At 41.7% G+C, this 21,394-nt stretch overlaps 1 protein-coding gene across 3 annotated transcripts in view; it reads right to left on the bottom strand.

Moving 5' to 3' along the window:
• The window catches only part of fam83b (family with sequence similarity 83 member B), a 119,645-nt gene that overhangs the window by 31,435 nt on the left and 66,816 nt on the right, over window positions 1-21,394 (bottom strand). For 2 of the 3 annotated variants that reach the window (XM_063039253.1, XM_063039261.1), the window contains exons 3-4: window positions 13,847-13,923; window positions 6,091-6,566 (exon numbers count right to left, since the gene is read on the bottom strand). In XM_063039253.1, coding sequence (XP_062895323.1) covers window positions 6,091-6,566; window positions 13,847-13,923 — 553 coding nt within the window. Of the gene's footprint in view, window positions 1-6,090; window positions 6,567-12,870; window positions 13,079-13,846; window positions 13,924-21,394 lie in introns of those variants that run through there. The other variant, XM_063039269.1, reaches the window with a different exon arrangement.

Genomic DNA, 21,394 nt, shown 5'->3' with positions numbered 1-21,394 from the left:
AACCTTCCAAGGCGCAAATCCATGGTCTCAAGAGACTAACGGAAGCCTATCAAAAAAGCACTTAATCAATAGGTTTTCCAGGTTAGGGGAACAAGAGTGCAATAAGACCGCTGCATCCAAGCACCACAAAGACCTTATCATGACCCCCACCATTTGCCTTCTCTAAATCAGCAGTCAGGTCCATCTGGTGTATCAAGAAGCCCTCAGGTCTTATCGATGTAGCCAGCATGTGTGGAATGAACCATGTCTCCGTGAAACACAAAACGCAGCAATTCCTCATTTCTCTCCAATACAGCAATCTTGCCCTTAGGTCCTCAGTCGGGTTCTCCAGTGACTGTACATTTGCTAACAAGCTGCTAGGTAGAGGGGTCTCATTCATCAGCGTTTCAGCCTGGCTTGGAGTCCTCCACTCCTCTCTCTCTTCCAGCCATGACAATGTACAGTACTTTCATCCGCTTAAAGGTGCCATACCTACATGCTTGAGAGTTAAGTTCTACTGAGTCATTCAGAAGATTGTGAAATTGCTAGTTTATTAAGATGGTTGAAATGTACATTACTTAAAGAGCAATTACAGGTGCAGATTGCAGTGAGAGTAATTCAGAAGACTCAGCTCTCCAGAAATGATATGTATGATTGCAATTCAGTATAGATATTAACAACTTCTCTACATAGACTTAGACAGAATAATGTAGCACTTCAGCCCACATTATCTTTGCTAAATACAATGCCAGATTAAACTAAATCTCTTCTACTGTACATAGAACATCAAACAGTACAGCACAGTAACAGACCCTTTGACCCACAAAGTTGTATTGAACCAATTAAATTACTAATGAAATGGCCAACTAAACTATTCCCCATGCTTACACAATGTCCATATCCTTCCAATTTCCTCACAATATTTTCTCAGACTGACTGAGTGATCTGACGCTTTGCTGTAAGATACAGAGTCTGGTGAGGTTTCCAGTGTAGTGCATGGCTTGGACGCCTAGAAGCCTGGAGACAGGACATTTCTCACCAATCTTGCTGATTAAAGTGTCAAGCAAGATTGAAATCAACGAGAATGAGAATGGACGGCAAGTGATTGTTCAGTGCTGTCTGCCTGTGTTTGACTAGTCTCTCTCTACCTTTCACTCATTGCTGCCAGGGGAAGGTGCCTTCATATGACTGATCTCTCTCTCTCTCTCTCTCTCGCCCTCACTTGCTGCTCGCAGAAGAAAGTACTTTTGTTTAACCAGTCTCTCTCTCTCTCTCTCTCCCCCCCTCGATGCTGCCACAGGAAGGTGCCAGAGTCTTGGACAAGGTTTAATAGATGCAATTTGTGGATTGGACTTTGTAGTTCATGTTATGATCTATTTCTATTTTCTAAGTACTCCTTTTTTTTTTAAATACTATTTTGATCAGGGTGGATTCGCTCTGCAGCCTGCAATCAATGAATGAAATTAGGCAGTACCAAATTGAACTAAACTGAACAATTTGTGTTTCTTTGTTTGTGGCTGTCCATAGGAAGATGAATCTCAGGGTTGTTAACTGCACACATACTCTGATAATAAACATACACTGTTTTGAAACTTTATTCATTGAACATTTATGTGCCTATTTAAATGTCTCTCAGAAGCCTCTAATATATCTGCCTCTAACACAACATCAGAGAGCACATTCCAGCCACCAACCACTCTCTGTGTAAAAAAAGCTTGCCTCTCACATTTGCTTTGAAATTACCCAGTCACACATTAAATGCACGCTATTTCAATCCTGTGAAGATACACTGTATCTAATGTATCTTTGCCTCTAATAATCTTATAAACCTCTATCAAGCAACCCAAGTTTTTCCATCCTCTCATTGTAGCACATGCCTTCTAATCCAGATAGCATCCTGGTTAACCTCTACCGTACCCTTTCAAAGCCTCATGATCCACATTTATGTGCCTAATTAAAAGCTGCTTAAGCGTCACTGTTGTATATGCTTCCTCCACCACCCCGGCAGTCCATTCCAGATACCCACCACTCTCTATGTACAAATGCCCAATACACCTTTAACCTTTCCACCTTCTCAGCTTAAATATACATCCTCTAGTATCTGACATTTTCGCCCTGAGTAAAAGACCCTGAATGTGTACCCATCATAATTACATAAACCTATCAGGTTCTCCTTCAGCCTCTGCTGCTCCAGAGAAAACAAACCAAGTCCATCCAACTTCTTCTTACATGTCATGCCCTCCACTCCAGGCTGCATGCCGGTGAACCTCTTCCGTACGTTTTCTAAAAGCCTTTACATCCTTTCTGTAACGGGGCAACCAGAACTGCAATGCTCCGGATGCAGCCCACCCAAATTTTATACAGCTGCAATATGACTTCCTGACTTTTTCAGTCTGTGCCACAACCAATAAAGGCAAACGGGCCACACACCGTCTTCGCCGTCCTATCTACTTGAGTGGCTACTTTCAGGGAGCTATGGACTCAAACAGTTTATTACCGGGGAAATGAAGCCAAGGTGGCTGGAGTAAGCTGAAAATCATATCCAAACTCAAGTTGTAGACTCAGCCAGTTCCATCACCAGCATAAACCTCCTGAAGGATATCTTCAGAAGGTGGTGCCTGAAGAACTGTCATCTGTTATAAAGAACCCCCTCATCGGGGACATGCCCTCTTCTCATAATTACCAATGAGGTGTGGCTTGTAAAGGTGCCCTGCCCTATAAAAAACGCACACAAAGCCAGGTTATTCACAGAGCCTGCTCTTCTCAAGAAAGTTCTGTTTATGTGCACCATTCCTCGACCAAACAACCTTCAGAGGACCTTATAAGAAGAATTGTAGAGCTGCATGAAGCTGGAAATGGCTTCAAAAGCATTTCTAAAGACCTGAGTCTTCTCAGTCCACATTAAGAGATATTGTTTATAAATGGAGGAAATTCAGTACTGTTACAACTCTCCCTAGGAGTGGACATCTATAAAGATCACTCCAAGAGCACAATGTGCAATGCTGAAGGAGGTGAAAAAGAACCCAAGGGTATCAGCAAAAGACCTGCAGAGATCTGTAGAACTTGCTAAAGCTTCTGTTCATGTGTCCACTATTAGAAAAACACTGAACAAGAAAGGTGTTCATGGAAGGACACCATGGAGGAAACCACTGCTTTCCAGAAAAACACTGCTTTACGTCTCAAATTTGCAAAAGACCACCTGGATGTTCTACAACGCTTCTGGGACAATGTTCTGTGGACAGATGAGATAAAAGTTGAACTTTTTGGCAGAAATGCACATTGCTATGTTTGGAGGAAAAAAAGGGTACTGCACATCAATACTAAAACCTCATCCCAACTGTGATGCATGGAAGAAGGGGTATCATGTTTGGGGCTGCTTTGCTGCCTCAAGGCCTGGACAGTTTGTAATCGTTGAGAGGACATGAAAATTGTATCAAGACATTTTACAGAAGAATACCAGAGTAACAATCTGTCATCTGAAGTTGAATAAGGCAACAAGACAATGATCCTAAAGACAAGAGTAAATTGACAACAGAATGGTTTAGAAAGAGGAAAATTTGTGTTTTGGCATGTTCTGGCCCAAGTTCTGACCTTTGTGGAAGGACCTGAAGCAAGCAGATCATGCAATGAAGCCCACCAACATCCCAGAGGTGAAGCAATTTTCAAAGGAGAAATGGCCTAAAATTCCTCCAAGCCGATGTGTAGAACTGATCACCAGTACCAGAAAAGTTTGGTTGAAGTTATTGCAGTACAAGAGGCTCACACCAGTTACTGAAAGCAAAGTTTCACATACCTTTTCCAACAAATACTTTTAATATTGGACCATTTTTCTCAATAAGTAAATGAACATGTATAATATTTTGGTGTTATTTATTTAATTGGATTCTCTTTATCTAGTTTTAGGACTTGCATGAAGATCTGATCATATTTGAGGTCATACTTATGCAGAAATAGAGACAATTACTGCAGAGTTCACAAACTTTCTTCTCGTTATTCCCATCTGGGAGTGGGTATCAGAACCAGAATTAAAATCAGGTCGATTGTCACTGGCATATGTTATGAAATTTATTGTGAACCTAAAGACCCACACCCAATATTTTAGCTTCTCCTCTTGCACCATCAGTTCTTTCTCTGAATGGTCCATGAACACTACCGTCATATTCTTCTTTTGCACGATTTATTTATTTGTAGCGTCATAACTTTTATGTCCTGCTGCCACAAAACAACAATTTTCCTGGAACGTGGCAGTAACAATAAACCTAATTCTGCAGCTGAACCTGAGTTAGTCCCTCATGCGTAGGTGAGCAGTGGAATCTGGAGGGAGGTTTACTTTAATGTGGAGAGAACAAGTAGAGGAGCATTGTTAACGGGCACTTGAACGTTCACACACTACTGAGCCAGTACACGTCAGGGGAATTGGAGGCAGAGAAGGTCAAAAACTTAAAGTTCCTCAGTGTTATCATTTCAGAGGTTCTGTCTGGGATCCCACATGTGACGGTCATTATGAAGAAAGTACAATAGCACCTCTACTCTCTTAGAAGTTTGCAAAGATTTGGCATGTCATATAAAACTAGGACAAACTTCTATAGATGTACTGTGGAGGGTATATTGACTGGTTGCATCACACCTGGGATGTAAATATCAATGTTCTTGAACAAAAAATCCTTCAAAAAGTAGTGGATATGGCCCAGTCTATCATGGGTAAAATGGATGCTGATCTACTATTGAGCACATCTACATGGAACACTGCTGCAGTAAATCAGCATCCATCATTAAGGACCACCACCATCCAGGCCTTGCTTTCTTCTAACTGCTGCCTTCAGGAAGGAGGTACAGGAGACGCAAGAGCCACAGCACCAGGTTCAGGAACTGTTATTACCCCTCAACCATCAGGCTCTTGAAACAGAGGGGATAACTTCACTCAGCTTCACTCAGCCCAACACTGAACAGTTCCCACAACCTACGTACTCACTTTCAAGGACTCTTCAACTCACGTTCTTGACATTTATTGTTTGTTTATTTACTTATCATTATTTTCTCATTTTGAATTTGCACAGTTTGTTGTCTTTCACACGTTGGTGTTTGTCTGCCTTGTTGAGTGTGGTCTTTCATTGACTCAAATGTGTTTCTTTGTATCTACTGTGAATGTCCACAGGAAAATGAATCACAGGGTTGTATATGGTGAAATATATGTACTTTGATAATAAATTTACTTTGTACTTTGAAGGCCACTGTGCACACGTGTACACACACACACACACACACACACACACACACACACACACTTGAGATGTCTCAAACATACCATTGTCCTGAAGGTAATTGTATACCATGAAATGTGCAAAGGAATTTTAGGCCCCTTATCTAAGAAAGGATGTGTTGGCATTGGAGAGGGTCCAGAGGAAGTTCACAAGAATGATCTCAGGAACTAATGTGTTGATGGATCTCGAAGGGTCTCGGCCTGAAACGTCGACTGCACCTCTTCCTAGAGATGCTGCCTGGCCTGCTGCGTTCACCAGCAACTTTTATGTGTGTTGCTTGAATTTCCAGCATCTGCAGAATTCCTGTTGTTGATGGATGAGGAGTGTTTGATAGTGCTGGACCTGTACTTGCAGGAATTTAGAAGAATGAGGGTGGGATCTCATTGAAAGCTATTAAATATTGAAAGGTTTAGATAGAGTGGACATGGAGAGGATGTTTTCTATAGTGGGGGAGTTTAGGACCAGAGGACACTGCCTCAGAATAGAAGGATGTCCTTTTAGAACAGAGGTGAGGAGAAATTTCTTTAGCCAGAGGTGAGTGAATCTGTGGAATTCATAGCCACAGACAGCTGTGGAGGCTAAGTCATCGGGTATATTTGAAGTGGAGGTTAATACGTTCTTGATTAGTCAGCGTGTCAAAGGTTATGTGGAGACAGTAGGAGAATGGGGTTGAGAGGGATAATAATTAGGTCATAATTGAATGGTGCAGCAGACTCGATAGGCCAAATGGCCTAATTCTGCTGTACACCTTATAGCCTAATAAGTCATAAAAGTTGTGCTCTATCATAAAATATTTAGCCCCATCCACTTTATCCAGGTATAACATTTATTGGTAAAAAAATTCTGGTACCTGACGTGCATTCCTGATGAGTTTCCTCACTATCTCCTTTATCGTGGGAGAGTCCTCTCTTGGCGGATGAAAATGCAAATCAATTTTGGTTTTGGTTTCCAATCCCTTTATAACATAAGGCCATCCCAGGTCTAAGTCTGGAGCTTCTGTATCAGACTGGACCGGCCAGTAGGTGCCAGAGGAAGAGCCATCTGTGGTGTCCTCAAAAGTATTGATACTTAACGGAGGCAACTTTCGTACATTTTCCTTGATAAAATAAAGTTCCTCCTCCGCCAGGAACTGGCCTTGCCCTTCCTTGGCGAGAAATTCTTTGTAGCCAGGGATACCTTCATCCACTAACTTATCAATAGCTAGCCGATACCATTCCTTGTAATGGGGCTCAATATACTCCGTGGATTTGAATTGATCACCCAGGGAAGAGATGTGGGAAGATAAATTCATGTTGATGGATGTTAACATAGAATATCCGGGGTTGCCTATTACAGGAAGAGAAAAAGCAATTTTATTATTCTGTGTAACAACAGGGAAAGCAAACCAGCAACAAATAATGAAGCATCTTACAATGACAATGCTTTGCAAAATTCGGCACCATTGTAACATAGTGGTTAGCGCAATGCTGTTAGAGCTTGGGGCGTCAGAGTTCAGAGTTGAATTCTGGCACCATCGTAAAGTAGTTTGTAAGTTCTCCATGTGGGTTTCCTCAGAGTGCTCTGGTTTCCTCCCACAATCCAAAGACATACAGGTTCATGGAGTAATTGGTTACTATAAATTGCCCTGTGATTAGGCTAGGGTTAAATACACGGGTTGCTAGGCAATGTGGCTCATTGGGCTGCAAGGGCCTGTTCCACACTGTATCTCTAAATAAATAAACAAATTCCTTATAAAGAAATGTTTTACCTGTAAACGATGAAGTGAAATGACTGCTGTAAGAAATATTTCATGTCCAAATTTAAAAGAAAATAAAATGGCGGATTTCAGATAATTAAGGATTGAAGAAGTACTTGTCAAAGCACGTTTGAATCTTCAGTGCCTGTTTGAATTATACCAGCAGTTTCAATGAGAGGTGTTGAATGTTAAATGTGTGATAGCCAATGAACATATAGGTTCCCAGCACTGCAGCACAGTACAGGCCCTTCAGCATAATGATGCTATGCCAAACATAATGTCAACTTAAACTAAGTCTCTTTGATCTGTACATGATCCATATTCATGTGTCTAACTAAAAGCCAACTCCTCTGTAGATAGTTCCAAACCCAGCTGCTTTCACTACCACCCCTGGCAGCTCATTCTAAATACCACCACTCGCAAAAAATCTTGCCCCACACATCTCCTTTACACTTTCTACCTTCTTGCCTTAAATGCATTTCCTTTAGTATTTAACATTCCTACTTCAGGTAAAAGATTCTGTTTGTCGACCCTATTTATGCCTCTAATAATCATATAAACTTTTATTGGTCTCCCCTCAACCTCTGCCACTCCAGAGAAAACAGTCCAAGTTTGTCCAACCTCTCCTGATAGCTCCTGCACTCTAATCCAGGCAGCATCCTAGTGATCTCCTTCCATACACCTTCCAAAGCCTCCACATTCTTCTATAACGGCGCAACCAGAACTCAACACAGTATTTCAGGTGCTGCCTAACCAAAGTCTTATCCAGCTGCAACGTGACATCCTGATTCTTATCGTCAGTGCCTCGACCAATAAAGGCAAGCATACAACACCCCTTCTTTACCATCCTATCTACTTGTGTGGCCACATTCAGAGGACATCTTTATGAAGGCAGTGCCTCAAGAAGGCGGCATCCATCTTGAAGGAGCCCTGCCTTGACCAGTTCAGTATCATGCTCAAATTTCAAAGTTCAAAGTAAATTTATTATCAAAGTGCATATATTCATCATATTCTACCCTGAGATTCATTTTCTTGTGGAAATTCACAGTAGAACAGAGAAATACAACTGAATCAATGAAAACTACACACAAAGACTGACAAACAACTAATGTGCTTAAGAGAAACTAACCGAAAAAATTATAAACAGACAGATAGGTAAACAGATAAACAGGTAAACAGATAAATAAAATTGTATTGGGAATGAGTCATAATGTCTTTGAAAGTGAGTCCATAGGTTGTAGAGTCAGTTCAGGGTTGAGTTGAGTGAAGCTATCTATGTCACTCCAGGAGCCCGATGGTTGAAGGTAATAACATTTTCTAAACCTGGTGGTGTGGAACCTAAGACTCCTGTACCTCCTTCACGATGGCAGCAGTGAGTGGACAGCATGACCTAGAGATAGAAGTAATGCTGAAGAAATTGTAAGAACATAGAGTATAGGAAATAGAACCTTACGGCACCGTGCAGGTCCTTCGGCCCACGATGTTGTGCCAATCTTTTAACCTACTCTAAAATCAACCCAACCTTTCTCTCCTACCTTACCATCTATTTTTCCTAATAGGATATATGTTAACAATAAATGGGCTGGACAGATATGTAGATAGGTGGCACAGTAGCTTGACAGCTCCAGTGACCTGAGTTCAAGCTTGAGCTCCGGTGATGTCCATGTGGAGTTTGCACGTTCTCCCTGACTATATCAATTTTCCTTGGATGCTCCAATTTTCTCTCACTTCCCAAAGACATTTTGGTCAGAGGTTAATTGACTATATGTTAATATCAAGGGCCTCTCCCACCTATCCCATGACCTCTTTGATCTCCTACAGTCAGGCAGAAAGTATCACAATACAAGATGCCAGGCATGGTAACAGCTTCTTCCACTCGGTTGTGAGACTTCTGAACACTCTGCTACCACTCATTACACGTTACTTATGACAGTGTAGGGAGCATTATACAACCATAAATTTTACTATATGTCATATAAAGTATGCACTTTATGTCAACTTGTACATCTACAGAATATTTTAACTACTTGTTAATATTATTTTAAATGTTGTATGCGATATGAGTTTTGCACAGTACATAGATCACATACATGGTCCCAGATGAACATTGTTTAGTTTAGCTGTACACGTGTGTACGGCTGGACAACAATTAACTAGAACTTGAATGTGCAGAATTAGGTGACAGGAGAATTGGCGGGAAGTTGATAGGCAGGTGAAAGGTGATATGGAGGATGCAGCAAGGAAAGGGTTAAAGTTCTGCGCTGGTGAAACAGAGTGCTGACACCACAGAGTCTCAAGTTGAACCAAACCTCTGAGAGCTGGACTCTCCTTTGTACGGTGTGCACAGACAATGCAGTAACCCAGGCTGAACACAGCCCTTGAAAGTCTAACTCTCCTTTGTACAGACTTCCTTTTCAAGCCTGGGAACCAAGGTCACCAAGAATACCAAGACAAGACAAGGATATTTCCTATGGTAGGGGAGTTTAGGACCAGAAGTCACAGCTTCAGAACAGACGTATGAACAGAGCTGAGGAAGAATTTCTTTAGCCATATGGTAGTGAATACATGGAATTTATTGCCACAGATGGTTGTGGACGCCAAGCCATTGGGTGTATTTAAAGTGGAGGTTCATACACAAAATGCTGCCTGGCCTGCCGAGTTCCTCTAGCATTTTGTGTGTGTTGCTCAGATTTCCAGCATCTGCAGACTTTCTCTCATTTTTAAAGTGAAGGTTGATAGGTTCTTGATTAGCCAGGGTTCAAAGGTTACAGAAAGAAGGCAGGAGAATGGGGTTGAGAGGGATAATAAATCAGCCGTAATGGAATGGTGGAGGAGACACGATGGGCCATATGGCCTAATTCTGTTCCTATGTCTATGGTCTTATGCTCTATAATGCAAATGAAGATTCTAGAGCAAAAGTGACCTTTTGTCTTTGTGCGTAGTTTTTCATTAATTCTATTGTATTTCTTTATTCCCCTGCGAATGCTTGCAAAAACTGTATCTTAGGGTAGTAGATGATGACATATATGTACTTAGATAACAAATTTACTTTGAACTTTGGACAGTTATTTTACTAATTCTCAAATATTATTTGCCTTTAACACATATATTTAGTTAGTTACTAATACCCGAAATATGTATTATGATTAGTATTTAAATATGCAATTGATGGGATTCAGAAGTATACAAAATTACTATTGGATCGATATCTGTATCATACTAGGCAATTCTATATTTAAAAAAAGCATTTTTTCATTCAAACTTCAGAACTGTTTAGTGCCAGGGGCCAGGATGTTCTTGTGCACGAGTAAGTAAAATGTGATTGAGGAATGAGTGTGATTGACAGAGTCTAGTTAATCAGCGATGACACAGATTACAGGGAGATAGCCTCTGTTAAAATCCCAAATTTTCTCAAAAGAAATAAGCTCAAATGAAATATGAGCTCTCATTGAGTCAGGAAGTTAATCAGTACAGAAACAGGCCCTTCCTCCCATTATCTCCATCAATTATCAATGCCCTAGCAATACTAATCTTATTTACCACCAGTAGGTGTGTGCCCTTCTATGCCTGTTTACAATAAGTTTCTCTGCATGATCGCACTAAGCTGAACAAGCTGCTATTCAGAGTCACAAACTTATATATATATGATGCAGCAAAACCAACAGTTGATGTTTCGAGCCTGGACCCTTATCAGGCCTCGATGAAGTCTCAGCCAGAAGTGTCGATTGTTTATTCATAAATGCTGTCTGACCTACTGAGTTCTTCCAGCATTTTGTGTGTGTTGCTTATGATTTCCAGCATCTGGAGAATTGCCTGTGTTTAGAACTAAGACTCAAGTTTCGGGGTGCATTTACTATCAAAGCATGTTTGCAGTATACAACTGTGAGATGATTTTCTCCAGACAGCTATGAAACAGAGAAAACCATAGAAGACGTTCAAAGAAAAAAATCAGCCCCACCCTGTGCGCAACACAAAACAAATCGTGCAGATGGCAACAAGAACATCAAATCCCAAAACCCAACTAAATGGTTCCTGAACGTTATTATAGCAGGGGTGGTAATGGGGATAAAGCTCCTTCAACTTATTAAATATTAAATTTGAGGCATGCCCTTCAAATAGCCTCTCTGACAACCAAGTCCAGCTCTTGGCCTTCGCCTGTGGCCTAGCTACTAAGCCCAGTGGAACTGTTTCTACTGACAGAAGAAGGGGCAAAAACTGGTTACTGGCACCTTAAAACAGTCACTTCAGGCAGATGTGGCTTGTCAGCCATGGTTAGCATCTCATCTAGGAGAGGGGAAACTGATCTCAAACATCTGCTGCCTTGTGGCTATAAGCACTCATAGGAAAGGCTTTGGGAGTAAACTCTGAGAAAAAATCCAGACTTGGCATCCCTGAAGCTGTGCTAAATTAAGTTCAACATTAAGTGGCAACTCCTGTGACACCCCTGGTGCCAGACTTCGGGTTAATCAATTGTGTTGAGAGGGAAAGGTTGTTACATGGGCACCAGCAGGTTCTCCATATTGAATTGTCCAGGCTTGCATACCTAGACAGCTAGCACGAAGCATTCATGGTTGACCCTGAGTAATAGAGGCCTCAGAACTAAATCAATACCTTATACTAGCTCAATGCACATTAATGATCTGATACGTATGAATAGTATGCAACGCAAGTTTTTCACCATACCTCGGTACATGTATTAATAATAAACCTATTTCAATTCCATGGAACCAAGTCCATCATAATTAGAACTGTCACCAAACAAGTCACTTGCAAAGCTATGTCCATTTTTGTCACGTAATTGTACTGAAAATGAACTCATGCCTTTTTTATCGAATGGACTAGATTACTGCAATACATCTTTTAATGGTCTTCCAAAGCAATCTATTGACAAACTTCAACTCATGCAGAATGCCCTTGTTGGACTTTAACTAAAACCAGGCTGAGGGAACATATCACTCCCATCCTAGCCACTCTGAATTGGCTTCCTGCATCCTTTAGAATTGATTTTAAAGTTCTCTTACTTGTTTTTAAAACTCTTAATGATCTGGACCGGAGTCCATAACAGAATCGTTTTCCTTCTATATTCCCGCTCGAACACTCAGGTCTTCTTCCACCAGTCCCTTAAATTTAAGCAATCTCCCTCAAAAGTTAATTGGCAGATCAGCTTTTGTGAACTATGCTCCTAGATTGTGGAATTCAATACCAAAAACTATGAGGGATCCAGACTCTGTTGACAGTTTTAAACACCAGCTCAAAACCTATTTATTTAACCTTGTTTTAACATCTTTTTTCTTTTATTTTCATGTTTGCTCTTTGAACTACATCATCTATATGAAAAATGCTCCCTAAATAAGCTGTTGTTGTTATTATTATAACACAGAATTCAATGCTAAAGTGACAAAATTAATGATCGAACATATCTGGGTATAACAAGAATTCTACTGTATTATAAAAAATTGGCTTTATTTATCACATGCACATCAAATATCAAAACATACACTTTTAAAACACCAGCTCAAAACCTATTTCTTTAACCTTGCTTTTAACTGACATCTTTTATTTTCATGTTTATTTTATTTTCACTTTTTAACTTTATCTCATTGTAAAACACTTTTTACTACACCGTCTGTCGACAATATTGTGGCAGTATTCGCGCAGAGGGTCGAACGACCCCAGTTCACACAGTTGTGAAGCCGCTTTGAACACACTGCCTCAGTCATCTACCTGTCCTCTAGCGACTCGCGGTCTCATTTCTGTCCCTGGCATCTTCTGGGGGACGAGGTAAATTAGATTATTTTGAAGTATTTTTTTTCAAAGCAATCTTCCTTTAATCATGGTGGGAAAAAAAATGCCGTCAGGGAACCTGGACCCAGGAAGATTGAAACTTTGACTTACTTTGTGAAGTTTGGAGAATGCGGACCTGCCGAGAGAGTTTGATGACCCTTTCCCCTGTTCTTCCTCAATCGACCTCGCTCTGTAGCAACATTCTCCGCGGCAGGTTAACAAAGTGAAAGATTAGGTTAATTTGTCGATCGGGGCACGGCTCTGGAGCACAAGGGCGGGGAAACCAGTTCTAACATGAAACTGTACGTTAACGTGCCTGCATATCAACCGGCGCAGGAAGCTTGCCAGAAGTTGTGCAAAACCTGTTTAATTTCTGTGAACCGCCCTTTCGCTTCGGTTGGGCAGAGGACTGTGCAGGTATTTTCCAAACTGATCCGTATGACAGGGAATGCACTCCGTTAATGAGGTGAAAAAAGTGCGTCTTTGTGTAAAGTTCACAAAGGAAATTTTCTTGGTATGTTTTATTATCCACACAAGTAATGAATCATTTATAAGCGCTGAACTATCTAATCCCTCCCTCCCACACACACTTTTCCACGGGTGTAGGAGATGCACACGCAAGATTCTGCAGATCTGGAGATCCAGAACAACACACACAAACACAATGCTGCGGGAATTCAACAGGACAGGCAGCATCTGCGGGGGGGAATAAACATTCGACGTTTCGGCCCTTCATGGGAAGGGGGAAGAAGCCCAAATAAGAAGGTGGGGGAGGTGAAGAAGTAGAAGCTGGAGGGTGGTAGGTGAGGGAGAAGGCTTATAATATATGTACTCAACCTTGCCCACTCTCAAGAACCCAGCATCAGGTAAGCAACACTTAAAACAGAAGAAAAAACACCAACAGAGGCAAAACAATTGCTGCCCCTCTCCATTAGGATAGACTTTCTTATGGTAAAATCACAGCACATGTATGTTCACAGTTGAAAGACAATTTGAAAGATAAGTTTGATGTAACATTGGACGGTCGATTGACGGAACGGGTAAACCTGTTGCTGCACATCTCCGGAAACCAGTGCTCAGTACTTGCCTTGACTGCTTTCAGTGAGGGGTTTGCTCTTTCTCCTTGTGACTGTGAGAGTTTCCTCTGAGTGCCTCGGTCTCCACCTACATTCAAAAAAATAGTGCGGGTTGGTAGGTCAATTGGCCTCTGTGAATTGTGCCTGTTGTGTGAGTCAGGAGTTGAATCCATTAGATCATAAATTACGGGATCAGAATTAAGCTATTCAGCCCAGGGTGTCTACTCCACAGTTCAATCATGATTGATTTATTCCTCCTCCAACCCATTCTCCTGCCCTTTCCCAATAATCTCTGACACCCTTACATTTCAAGTATCTATCAACCTCTGCTTTAAATATACTCAAAGACTTGGCTTCCGCAGCTGTCTGCGGCAATAGATTACACAGTTTCGCCACACATTTCTGTTCTCAAGGGACCTCCCAGTATTCTGAGGCTGTGCCCTCTGGTCCTAGACTCCCCCACTGGAAAGACTCCCCTCTCTATGTCTACTCTATGTAGGCCTTTCAATATTCGATAGGTATCAATGAGATTCCCCCCTCCAATTCTACTAAACTGCAGTGAGTACAGGCCCAGAGTAACACATACTCCTCATATACTAACCCTTTTATTCCCATGTTCATTCTCGTAAATCTGGGTGGGAGTTGAAGAAGATGTTGGATGATTATAAAATGGGATATCCTTACATGTGTGGCTCATTGTCTTTGAGGACGATGCCTAGAAGCAGATAGCTCTATGTTGAGTATCTGCATGACTCCAGAATACCACAGTAATCCTCCTTTAATTTGATTTATTCTCTACAAATTCAATTAATTCAATTTACATTATTACCATGCATTAACATTCATAATATGCACGCATATTTCATTTCAAAATGAATCTAATTTCATCAATTGTACATTCCTTTCCTCATTTTCTGTCATCAATATATCTATGTCATCAAAGTGCATCTGGTATCATGTCACAGATCAGCAGTTCACTCTGCACAGTCCCATAAGACAGCCTCACATCAGATCAATGTTGTGAAGCGGCCTACTATTAACTATATATTTTCCCCTTACCTCTGACTTCCCAAAGTGTAACAGCTCACACTGGACTGGATTAAACTCCATCTATCATGTATCTGCCTATAACTGTAGCTGATCTATGCCATGCTGTATATCCTTTGACAACCTTCTTCACTGTCCACAGCTGCATCATTTTTGTTTTGCCTCCAAACCTACTTAATAATAATAATAACCTATTTCTAGAGCACGTTTCACACAGATCATGTGCTTTACAATGGGAGAAAGTACAAACATGAAAATAAAATTTAAAATAAAATTAAAGTGTTGAAAATAAAAGACAAAGACGTTAGTTAAAAGCAAGGTTGAATAAGTAGATTTTGAGCAGGGGTTTAAAACAGTCAGTAGACTCAGCTGCATCCCTTATAGTTTTAGTTATTGAGTTTCACGGTTCGGGAGCATAGTTCAAGTGAGCTGAGCTACCAAATGTCTTTTGAGAGAGATTGTTTCAATTTCAGAGACTGGCAGAAGAAGACCTGAGAGTTTAAGCCGAATTACAAAGCAAAGCCAATTTTGTGTTGTACGCCGGACCCAGATCATTAAGAGCTTTAAAAACAAGTAACAGAACTTTAAGATAAACTCCGAAATGTACAGGAAGTCACTGTGCAGAGAAGCTAGGATGGGAGCAACGCATCTAAGTTTTCACCAATGACATTTATACCCTTATGTTATTTGTATTGTGGGACCACGGTAGCATAGCAGTTAGCATGACACTATTACAGCTTGGCGCATCAGAGTTCGGAGTTCAATTCCAGTTCCATCTACAAGAAGTTTGTATGTTCACTCCGTGAATCGCAGGGGGTTTTTCTGGGTGCTCCAGATTCTTCCCACTGTCCAAGGATGTACCAGTTAGTACATTACTAGGTCATTGTAAATTGTGCTGTGATTAGATTTGTGTTAAATAGGTGGATTGCTGAGAGGTGTGGCCTGTTGAGCCAGAAGAGTAATCTCCGTAGTGTATCACCAAATAAATAAATCACAAACAACAGAGGTCTGGGCACTGATCCCTGTGGAGCACTGCTAGTCACAGGCCCCAGCCAGAATTAAACCCTTCCACTACTAACCTCTGTCTTCAGTGGGCAAGCCACTTCTGACTCCAAACTATCAAATCACTGTGGATTGCACGCACCTTTCTGATAAACCTACCATAGGGACCTTGTAAAATACCTTGCGAAAGTTCACATCATTTACATCGCTTACACGTACTGTTTGATTTAAGACGGTGTTGGTAAAAGGTTATCTGGCCTGGGTAGTCTGCTCTGTACAGACCCAGCGTTGTCATTTAAACATCTCTGTGTGCTGTTTCAGGCAAAAAAAACTTGTAGTTTGCATCTCACAATTTGTCAAGCTTCAGATAGTGTACGTAATTTCACACATGATCATAGAGAATATAGGTGAACTCGCTGAAGTCTGGCTTGCTGATGGAAGCCTAAGTACTGGTGCTCATTAGTCACCAAGTGTTTACAGGGTTTTAACCAGGACTTGTTGACATAGGGTACCCTCCCACGTGAGCAATGAGGAATCAATTTTTAGGAGCATTGCCACATTGCATATTTTGACTCTGAATTATGTAAAGCATTGATTGAGTTAGTATGAACTCTGCACATTTTTCCATGGATCTGTTATTCTGGTACAAGATGGTAACAGGTATAGCCATGATAAGAGTGGATAGCCAGTCTTTTTCCCAAGGGTGGAAATCACTAATACAAAGGGAAATAATTTCAAGGTGATTGGAAATAATGCGGGGGGGTGGTGCGGTGGGGGGGGGGTTAAGTGTCAGAAGTAGCTTCTTCACATAGAGAGTGGTAGATGCCAGGGGTGCAGTGCTAGTCGAAGCGCACCCGGCACATCTTTAAGAAAAAAGCCGAAATAAACAGGCTAATTAAGTAGGTGCCGCCCGGCACGTAAATGTCGGCCCAGATCAGAAGCGATTGCCGATTTCACTTGTTCTAAGCGATGTTCACTCCTCTTTACAGGGTGCTGGAGCCTTTAGCTGTTCCATTGTTTGGTCAATTTAAATGCCAGCCCAGACAGGCTGAAAACACAGGGCTGTCAGGATCGAGGTGGCATGTTGAATCTACACAAACTTATAATAAAGTACAGGCGCTGCCGTGCTTCCTTTGTAATGACAGTTACGTGCTGGTCCCAGGACAGATCCACTGACACATTTCAGAGAGAGAAACGTCGATCTTTAATGCCAAAGAATTTAAAGTTATTGACCTTCTCCACCTCAGTTCCACTAATGAAGACTGACTTCTGGGTGGCACCTAATTCTGGGCTTGTTTACTTCGTTTTTTCTCTTAAAGATGTGCTGGGTGCGCTCTGGCTAGCGCTGCACCCCTGGTAGATGCAAAGAAAGTTCTGCCAGATGGGTGGTAGAGGCAGATACATTAGGGGCATTTAAGAACCTCTTAGATAGACAGATAGATGCTAGAAAAATAGAGAGTTATACAAGAGGGAAGGGTTAAATGGAAGTTAGAATAGATTAAAAGGTTAGCACGGCATCATGGGCCAAAGGACCTGTTCTGTGCTGAAATGTTCTATGATTTGCAATGACAAAATGTTTTTTTGGCCCAAAACAACACGTAAAATTGCTTTAGTGGCATTAGCTCTGTACAGAGCAAGCTACCCAGGCCTGGTAACCTCTTAGCTATGCCATCTTAAAGCAAATAGTATTTGTAAACAATGTTAATGATGAGGTCAACTTCAGCAAGACAAAGTCCCTCATGGTAGGTTTAACAGGAAGATAAGATGGATGTGATCCATAGCAATTGGATAAGTTGGATTCAGAATTGACTTGCACAGAGAAGACGGAGATTAGCAGCTGAAGGTTGTTTTTCAGGCTGGAGATCTGTGACTAGTGGTGCTCCATAGCAATCAATGCTCAGACCACTGTTGCTTGCAATATATATAAATAGCTTGTGCAGAAATGTAAATATGTTTGCAGACAACACAAAAATTGGTGGAGCAAGGGCAGTGGAATAGTTACCAAAGGGTACAGTGCAATATAGATCAGTTACAGTTATAGTGCACAGTATAGAATCCTGTTCAGACAGGACAGTGGTTACAAATGGAGATGAAAGAGACAGCACATGCTAGAACTTTAAATAACAAGCTGTTGGAGGAACCCATCAGGATCTGTGGGGTAAATGAATTGTCCACAATTGAGTTTGAATCCCTGCATCTGGATTGGAAGTGGTTAGGGAAAATGCCCAGTATAAAAGAGGAGGGGGGAGGTGAGAAAGAGGCCAGAAGAACTCTTCAGGTTCTTGCTTATCTCTCTCAAGCAGCTGTTTCCAACCTTCAGCCTCCCCTCCCTCAAGCTCACTCCATCTGGTTCATACCTCTTTTCTCTGTCTGCCTCCATCTATCATCCATCCACCTCTGTCTCCTAACTCCACCCATAGCTCATACCTCTCCTACTTCGCATGTCTGTGTGTCATCTCACCGCAGTCCACTAACCACCTCCAATCCTGTCTCACCAATCTCCTTCTCCACTTTAAGCTGAACATCTCGCTTCTCCACTCTCGTTGGATCATTTCCACCGATCATCTCGCCTCTTCACTCTGAGTCCTGATGCAGGGTTTTATCCTGAAGTGGCGACAATTCCTTCCCCTCTACCGGTTGACCTGTAGAATTCCTCCAATTGCTCGCCAGACCACAAGACCATAAGAGATAGGAGCAGAATCAGAGTATTTGGCCCATCGAGTTCTTTACACCGTTCCATCATGCCTGATTTATTATCCCTCTCAACCCCATTCTCTTAACTTCTGTAACCTTTGACGCCCTTACTAATCAAGAACTTATCAACCTCTGCTTTAAACATTCCCAATGACTTGACCTCCACAGACATCTGTGGCATTGAATTCCACAGATTCACCACCCTCTGGCTAAAGAACGTCATTCCTCCTTATCTCCATTCTACATTCACTCTTTCCATATTCAAAGTTCAAAGTAAATTTATTATCAAAGCACATACATGTCACCATATACTACGGTGACATATATACACTTTGATAATAAATTTACTGAGATTCGTTTTCTTGATCGCCCACTGAGAACTGGATCGTGGACCTGTGGTCTCCTCCTCATGAAGTCAATAATCAGCTCCTTGGTCTTGCTGACGTTGAGTAAGAGGTTGCTGGTGTGGCATCACTCAGCCAGATTTTCAATTGCTCTCCTATATATTGATTCATCACTATATTTGATTCGACCAACAATAGTGGTGTCATCAGCAAATTTATATATGGCATTGAAGCTGTGCTTAGCCACACAGTCGTAGGTATAAAGCGAGTAGAGCAGGGGCTAAGCACACAGCCTGTGGTGCACGTGTGTTGATGGAGGTTGAGGAGGACTGGGGTCAGCAGGTGAGGAAATTGAGGATCCAGAGGCCAGTGTTTTGAAGCTTATTGATTAGTTTTGAGGGGATGATAGTACTGGATGCCAAGCTGTGGTCAATGTAGTCGATGGTAGTCAATGAGGAGCATCTTAATGCATGCATCTTTGCTCTTCAGATGTTTCAGGGTTGAGTGAAGTGCTAATAAAATGGCATTAGCTGTGGTCCTGTTGTGCTTGTAGGCAAACTGAAGTGGATCCAAGTCATTTCTCAGGAAGGAACTGATATGTTTCATCACCAACCTCTCAAAGCACTTCATCACAGTGGATGTAACTGCTATTGGACAATAATCTCTGAGACAGGTTACCACATTCTTCTTAGGCACTAGAAAAATTGAGGCCTGCTTGAAGTAGGTGGTTCTTCAGACTACCAAAGTGAGAGGTAAAAGATATCAGTGAACACTCCAGTCAGTAGATCGGCATGGTTCTTTAGTACTCAGCAAGGCTCTCCATCTCGGCCGATGCTTTCTGTTGGTTCAGCTTCATAGAGAATGCTCTCTTGTTGGTCTCAGAGACTGAAATCACAGGGTCATCAGGGACTGTGGGAGTTTATAAAATTGCCTCCATGTTTCGATGGTTAAAGCGAGCATAAAAGGCATTGAATTCATCTGGCAGGAAGACTTGTTGTGACCTGTGTTGCTTGGTTTCACTTTGTAGAAGGTGATGACATACAAGCCCTACCACAGCGGTCGAGTATCCTTCAGTGATGAAAGTTTGGTCTGGAATTGTGTCTTCGCACTTGAGGTGGCTTTGCGGGCATCATATCTTGTATTTTACCTGGTCACCAGACCTGAATGTCTCTGATCAGGCCCTCATCAGATTGCGGATTTCATGGTTCATCCATGAAATTCTTTTAAACTCCAGTGAGTACAGGCCCTCAGCCATCAAATGCTTCTCATATGTTAACCCTTTCATTCCCAGGATGCTTCCTGTGAACCTTCTCTGGACCCTTGTTGCTCTATCAATTTCAAATCACTCCAGATGACATAATCTTTTGGACATCCCAGATCCTTTTCTGCCCTCCTGCCAATATCTCCCACTTTGTGCAATGGTCGTACGGAGTAAGGGAGAAGGGATTTGGGAGATCTTTGCCTGGATTTGTTCTTCCCATTGGTTCAAATCAACCTGGTGTCGTTAAGGTCTGAATAATGTGAGGAAGTTCGGAGGGCAGGATGCTAGGATAGTGGATAGCATTATGCTTTACAGTCCCAGCAATCTGGGTTTGATTCCCACCACTGTCTGTATAGAGCTTGTACATTCTCCCCATGACCATGTGGGATTTTTCCGGGTGCTCCAGTTTCCTCCCAGATTCCAAAGATGTACGGTTAGGGTTAGTAAGTTGTGGGCATGCTGTGTTGGCACCAGAAGTGCAGACGACACTTGTGGGCTGCCCTCAGCACATCTCCAGACTGTGAAGGTTGTTGACGTCAATGACATATTTCCCTGTATGTTTCGATGTACACGCGACAAATAAAATTAATCTTCTAATGTAATCTGTAAACTTCCTGGAGTCCCAGCCACATAGTTGCTGAAGGGACACTCAGTACTGAAACCAACACAGCAGTGAGATCATACATGACACACTGAAGTGTCGGAGGCAGAGTCCGTTACCTCAGGGTGTAAGTGGTGCCAAAAAGCTTATCACGGAGTTCAGAATCCATGGAAGTTACCTCTATAATGTTGCACAGATATGGGTTGCTTCATCTGCTGAGGCTTGGTGAATGGAATTGAGAGCTGAAAAATCATCGGTAAACATATCCATTTCTGACCTTATGTTGGGTCAGAATCAAGAATCAAGTTTATTATCGCCAACATACATCATGAAAATTGTTGCTTTGTGGCAGTAGTACAGTGCAGGACATTAAAAAAACTGTAAGTTTAAATAAATAAGTAAGTATAAATGGGTAGATAAATAATTAGATCCATAGGTCGACCTACAGATAGACAGATAAACAGGCAGACAAACAAAAGAGGAATAGTGAAGCTTCATGGACGGTTCAGAAATCTGATGATGACAGGGAAGAAGCTTTTCCTAAAATGTTGAGTGTGGGTCTTCTAGTCCCCAATGGTAGTAATGAGAAGAGGCCATGTCTCAATGGTGA

This window comes from Mobula hypostoma, chromosome 2 (assembly GCF_963921235.1).
Source record: "Mobula hypostoma chromosome 2, sMobHyp1.1, whole genome shotgun sequence".
Classification (NCBI taxonomy): Eukaryota; Metazoa; Chordata; class Chondrichthyes; order Myliobatiformes; family Myliobatidae; genus Mobula; species Mobula hypostoma.
This window is presented reverse-complemented; position numbering and strand designations above follow the sequence as displayed.